The 6,760-nt window shown below is 37.2% G+C and overlaps 1 protein-coding gene across 1 annotated transcript; it reads left to right on the top strand.

Annotated features, from left to right (window-relative positions):
* The first annotated feature begins 2,445 nt into the window (after positions 1-2,445).
* On the top strand, positions 2,446-4,805 carry LOC120075318 (girdin (DUF630 and DUF632)). The gene is made up of 4 exons (XM_039028601.2): positions 2,446-3,337; positions 3,435-3,517; positions 3,605-3,828; positions 3,912-4,805. Exons 1-4 carry the CDS (start codon positions 2,602-2,604, stop codon positions 4,633-4,635), a joined length of 1,767 nt encoding a protein of 588 aa, XP_038884529.1. The 5' UTR covers positions 2,446-2,601; the 3' UTR covers positions 4,636-4,805.
* Positions 4,806-6,760: the final 1,955 nt, after the last annotated feature.

Raw genomic sequence — 6,760 nt, 5'->3', positions numbered from 1 at the left:
CCAGCATAAGAAGAGATCCAATGACAACAACTTTGATTTACTTATCCTAGAGTCGTGCTTATTAGAGAATAATGATTCTGACTGGATAGTTGATTCAGAGGCTACTAATCACGTGTATTATTCCTACTAGGGACTTGATTCCTAGAGACAATTGGAAGCTAAAGAGATGACTCTTCGAGTCGGTACTAGTAAGGTTGTTCCATCTGTTGCTATAGATAGGCCGTTCGAGCAGGGATTGGAGGACCTTTCTCCGTCAAGATGAACTGCAGATCATCAATAACCAGAATTATATTCAGGTATGTCACATAGTTTTTACCAATTAATTTCTCATTTTTAAGCAAAGATATGATTGTGAAAAACATGCTGAAACATACAACAATCAATTGACCGTATTAGTTATATTTGTCATAACTCATTACTTAATAATCCAATCAATTTAGCAGAAATATATGTAATCATGGAACCCTAATAAACTATTGATTTTCATTTTTGCAACGATACTTTAGAGGTTTATAGCAACAACCACCAAAGGGTGATCAATTACTTCTCCCCTGAATTGAGATAATCTCAGCTAACGGAAATCATAGCCTCCAAAATTATTCTCTTCTCAAAATTTCTCTTCTCTGTATTCTATATTCTTCTTCCTTAACCAAGTGTGAGAGACCACTCTTCTCCCTTTGGTTCCTAGAGAATAATGAGGTCTGACTTACGATGGTGCCTATTGTTCGTTGGAGAATCATTTCGGAGAAGACGACGAGGAAATCACGAAGAGTTCGGGAATCGATGAAGGTATGTGATATTCTTCTTCCCCTTTTCCTTTCTGCTCTTCAAATAATATGCTGGTTTATTGAATATTTATCCCCCATTTGGTTATGTTTTTGTGTTGATTTTGTTTCATTTAAGTTGAAAGAACGAAATGCAAGGCATTCATATGCTTTCGCTCAGGATTCGATCCCTTCAATTCTAACACCAAAGGTAACCAAGTTGAAGAGTTCATCAACTTCATCAATCAGAAACAAAATCCAGAAATTACAGACCAAAGGTGGGTTTAAACATTATCAAAGCTCAACATCATTAACAATCCCAATTGGAGTTTCATCAAATGCCTTCATATCCTCTATAAACCCATATGCGAAGGCCTCCCGCCATAAGCTTCTTGATTATGGGGAGTATCGAAGATAATGCATCATTCTAAAATGTGATGTTATCACTAAAATCCAACGAACAAGGATCTTATCCCATTGGCCTCTTGTGTCATCCTTCATTATTTTCAAGGAGGATCTTTTCAAATTTGATCGACATTTGGAACAAAATGGAACTATATTGCTTTCAAATTGTTGGAACCGAATGTCAATTGTTGTGTCGTGGATAAACCCACTGTTTTGAAAACAAGATCGATGCGACCTCAGTGCTAGATCACCAAAGCCGGTTGCTCCCTAAGGTTAACACAACTCTTAAATTTTTACGTGCACTTCTCCGAGAACAGGTTAGAATCGATGAAAAATTATTCAGAAAATAATAGATCTAGAGAGGAAAACATGAGGAAGAAGAAAAGGCGAAATCTTCTTTGTCTATTTTTTCTAAAAAACTAAAAATCCCTTTTAAAGGAAAAATAATTGAAGAATAAAAAACGTTTTTAGAATTAATTAAAGAATTAAATATAAATTATTTTACAAGTAATTGAAGTATTAATTTTTTACTATTTGATTCTTGAAATTAATTTAAATAAATACAAAACTGTTAAAAATATATTTTTCTTTTATTATAGGCCAAAACCAAAGTGATTCTCAACCCTTCAGAAAACAATACCAAAAAACAATCGCATGCGAAAGTGGAATCACAAACTCCAATTATTCCATCATATTTTATATGATTGCTTTCCGTTGACATAGTAATCGCAACACAAAATCTGCACAATGTAAAAAGGTAAAACAACACAACACAACACCACTCATACTTTCCACCCCTCCAATTTGGTCCCACTTCCTACCTTAAAAAATAAGACAATCTAAAAGCAAAAGGTAAAACCATAGTACAGACAAAACCAATCCCACTTCCACTACTTAAAAAGAAAAAAAAAAGAAAAAAAAAATCTTCTTTTTAGGCCCCAAGCTTTATAATTCAATTCAAATTTTTACTATAAAAAAAAATAAATAAGTTCCAATTCCAGTCATGCCTTTTTTTTTTACCTCCCCAAAACAAAAACGCTCTAAATCTTATTATGCTAATCCAACGGCTCTCTTATTTACTTTACACTGTTACGTGACCTCACCTCACCACTGAATTCTATAATAATAATCTATTTCTTTGGGGACTCGATGAAAATACCCCAAATTTAAAAACCAAGAAAATCAGGGACCACTTCTGCAAATTAAAAAGAGACGTTATGCGAATCCCGCCAACATTCTCTTTTTTCTGTCCCTTCATCTTCTCATTAATTTCTTCACTCCATTTTGCCACTCACTCCCTTTTTCTCTCTCTCTTTAATTCCCTACTATTTATTGTCCCATAAACCTCGAGCGTTAGAATTTTCGTTCCCTTTTATAACTGACCTTCTCTGTGTTGCCAGATTTGGGATTTCTCCGGCGACGGCCACCTCCGATGGGCTGTGCCTCCTCCAAGCTCGACAACCTTCCGGCGGTGGCTCTCTGCCGTGACCGTTGCAAATTTCTTGACCAAGCTCTCATTTTTACCCATTCTCTCGTCGATTCTCACTCTGCTTATGCTGATTCACTTAACAAAACCGCCTCCGCTCTCCGCCGTTTGTTTGACCAAGACGGTGAAATCGGCGGCGGTGATTTGAAATGTCCTCCACCGCCGCCTGCCGCCCCTACAATGGAGAGATCCGATTCTGATTCTGATGCCGACTCGGATTCCGATTCTGATTCCACAGAAGAAGAAGAAGATGGGTGTTTTAATCAAGAGAAACCACAATCTCCCCCGGTTGGAAGTTTCTTGTTCTCGAATTACGACTACGCAAGAGGACAGCCACCGCCGCCGCCGCCGACTGGCTCATCGTGGGATTTCTTTAATTTCTTCGAGACCTATGAAAGATACGAACAACCCATCTTCAATTGGGATCGCGAAGGAGCAGACCAGAAGTTACAAACAACGAGAGTTGTGGTGAAGAAGAAGAAGAAACCGGCGGTGGTTGTTGATTCGAAGAAAAATGATGAAGCTGAAAAATCAAACAAACCGGAAAAGAAGATTGATGATCCAAAGATGGGTATGTTGGATTTAATGAGAGAAATCAAGGGCTCCTTTGAAAAAGCTTCTGAATCGAGCAATTCCATTTCCAAGCTGCTTTCTTATGGTCAAAGAATGAGTTTTTGCAAAGGTATCACCTTTTTTTTTTTTCCCTTCTTCTTCTTCACTGTAAATAGCTCTGTTTCTTAGGCATTGATTGATTTCTCATTGTTTCCATGGTGATTAAGATTCAAGAACAGGCTCACGAGGTTTATTGTCTATTTTGAAGAAGCTGTGTGTTTGGGAGCAGAAACTGTACCTGGAAGTGAAGGTTGTGCTTCTTTCTTTAATGGGTTTGTTCTGATTCTGCCATTTTTACGAATATCTGTTTCTGAGTTTATTTATGGATTGGGGTTAGGCTGAGGAGAGATTGCGTATGATTTTGGAGAAGAAATGCCGGCAGCTGAAGAATTTGGTGGAGAAGAAGGCCGATACTCGGAAAATTGATCCCCTTCGAAACTCCATCAGAAATTTGTCGATCAAATTGAAAATTTCAATTCAGGTGGTTGATAGGATTTCGATTACAATAAGCAAATTGAGAGATGAAGAATTTTTAGCAGAGATGAATGAATTGATTCATGGGTAATGCCACATTATTCATTTCTTTCACCCGAAAATCATTTGAAATAATTTATAATTTTTCTTCTTCTTCTTGTTCTTCACAGATTACAGAGCATGTGGAAAGTCATGTCAGAATCTCACAAGCAACAAATACAATCACTAACAGACCCCAAACCCTTCGAATCGATCCTCAACGGCGCCCTCGACGACGCTCATCTGGAAGCCGCCATGGATCTAAAACTTGAGCTCGAGAATTGGAGATCAAATTTCATCGATTTAATCGCTACCCAAAAGGACTGCATCAAAGCCCTCAACGGTTGGCTTCTCCGATGCCTATTATACGAACCCGAGCCCGAAGAAACCCCCAACGGAGGCTGCCCGCCGCCCTTCTCTCCGGCAAGAATCGGGGCTCCTCCCGTATTCGTAATCGGCCACCTCTGGTCCGACACCACCGAAAGATTCTCCGACAAGGACGTCTCTGAGGCCATACAGGGGCTGGTCTCGAAGTTGGATCAGGCGCTGGAACAGCAGAGTTGGGATCTGCAGAGATTGGCGTTGGCAAATAAAGATTTGGAGAAGAAGATTAAAGTGAAGAAGACTACAGCGACGAATCAAGGTTTTGAGGAGAAGACAATGGCGGTGGCGGCGGGGACTGTGCATAAAGTGGGTAAGTTTAGTGGGAGTGAGATTCAATTGGGGTTGAGGCAGATTTTTGTGGGGTTGACGGGCTTTTGTGGGGACGCCATTACAGTTTACGAGGAGCTCTGTTGTTCAGCCATAGCCGGGGAGAACCAAGAACACAGTCAGAGCCAGCCAGGTCCTCCATAGCTGCTGCTACTTTTTTTTTTCTTTTTTTCTTTTCTTTTCTTTGTTATCACAGATTTTTTGTTTTTTCTTTTTTTGGGGATTCATTCAATTAATTCTTTATTTTTTTGAATTTGATTCAATCTGGTTTTGTGGTTAATTGGTATTAATTGATTGATTATAAATTTGGGTGAGTGGTGAATGGAGTAAGTAGTACGAGGAAATGGGGAGGATGGTGTTCATCGTTGGGTTGCTTGAATTTTGAACCAAACGGCTCTCTTTGTCTAAGCCATATGTTAGAAAGGCTAAGGTTGTTGTTGGTGGTTGTTCGTTAGTGATTAAAAGGCTCTGCCCCGGCTTTTCATTGGCTCCTCCCAACCAAATGGCTATTTTTTTTTATATCCTATGGATTCCGAAGATGAAGATGAGCCGATCGATTTAGCATCATTTATGAAGAGTCAGAACAATTTCTAGTCATATGTGTGGATCTAACTTCTGAATTGGACACAATATAAAAGATCTTTTAGGGACATTATGCCAAGGACGATTGGGGCACATAAAAGTCTTTTATGATACAATCAATAATTCCCTTCATTTTCAATTAGGCTTTGCTTTAGGAGTTATTACTTCCTTGATAGCTTAATATACGTACTCTTTTGCTTATGCGTTTATAGCACAAGATCTTACTATTTAAACTGCGTTATATACTCGTTATCAATACATTCCATTTTAACACAATACCCACACCCAAGTTTGATAGCTTTGAGTTTGCTATCTCAATCATGATTTTCCTACTTTAGAGGGAAAAGCCCTTCACCCTTTTGCTCGGTTGTGGACGAGGAGGGATTTGAACACCAACATTGTGGTTCATAGCCACATACTTTAATTCTCTAAACTACATGTCTCACCCCATCTCTACTGGATCTCTTCCGGATGTATTTTAAAAAAGGAACATTTTCTCTCCCCAACCATTTTTATTTCGAGTTAAAAAGATGTGAATGTGTCTCTCTCTATATATAAGAATATTGCGTTTAGAGGTGTGAAGTGAGAGAGAAAAGGGGGAGATAAGGGGTTTTGAATAAGACAACATTTTCATTTTACATTTTTTTTCATCTTGATATTAAATATAGAAAAATAATAAGAATTAGAGGTGTGTTAAGTTTTTTATCATCTTGGCGTCGAGTGATTTTTATGCAAACCTTCCCCTATGATATCATAACCTCAGTAAAGTTTATCCACCCAAGTTCAAGATGTATTGATGTGGTTCATCTACGCCTAAGACACCAAACTATCGAACTATAATAGAGAAAGGTATGAGAGAAAAACATATTAACTAGTGATTGTGAGGTTACAATTCTTAATTGTAGGGGTTAGACCACTCTTAAAAAATGAAAAGAAAGCAAACTCTCATAATTTGAAAAATAGAGAATTTCAAGGAAGATAGATTATTATTTATTCTTTTTAGATACATATTTGATAGTAAAGTTAGAATGGGATTCCAATTTAGAGAATTGTTCCAAATGTATTTTTTTTTCTTAGGGCAATGCTTAAAATGTATTTGATAATGTATTTAAAAAGTATTAAATATTAAGGATAGGTTTACCAATCTGTAATGAAAATTGGTGTAGTCATAATAAAATTTCATTGATAGATCAATTATAATAAGCTTGAGTCGCAAATGTAATTGGATCAATTTTGATCGCATTTACTTTAAATTATGAATTTTATCAAATTTATTGTTACCATTACCTCTACCTCTACATCTACCTCTAGGGATCAAGCAATAACAGTAACAGTAATAGTAAAGATGTCAAAATTGATAATTTTTCAGTTGTAACAATAATAATTATGGTAGCTTGTATTCGGGAGGATAGAACGCATTTGTTGAGAGATAATGTCTTCAACAACTTAGATGTCATTGATAGGAATAACATAGTTGCTTCTTTAGTAGTACGTAAATATGATGATGACTCAATGGTTAAGCTTGCCAACTTGTCTATCTTGGAATGTTTTCTTAACTGCAAACAAAAGTATAATAAGGTGGAATGGAAGAACGTAGAGATGATTGAGGATGATGACATTTTAAACACCTTTCCTTGGGGTAATTTAGCTTTTACTTTGACAGTAGAATTCTTTAGAATGGCTGCTC

The sequence above is a fragment of the Benincasa hispida genome, chromosome 4 (assembly GCF_027475165.1).
Source record: "Benincasa hispida cultivar pf3 chromosome 4, pf3_genome.v1.1, whole genome shotgun sequence".
Lineage (NCBI taxonomy): Eukaryota > Viridiplantae > Streptophyta > Magnoliopsida > Cucurbitales > Cucurbitaceae > Benincasa > Benincasa hispida.
This window is presented reverse-complemented; position numbering and strand designations above follow the sequence as displayed.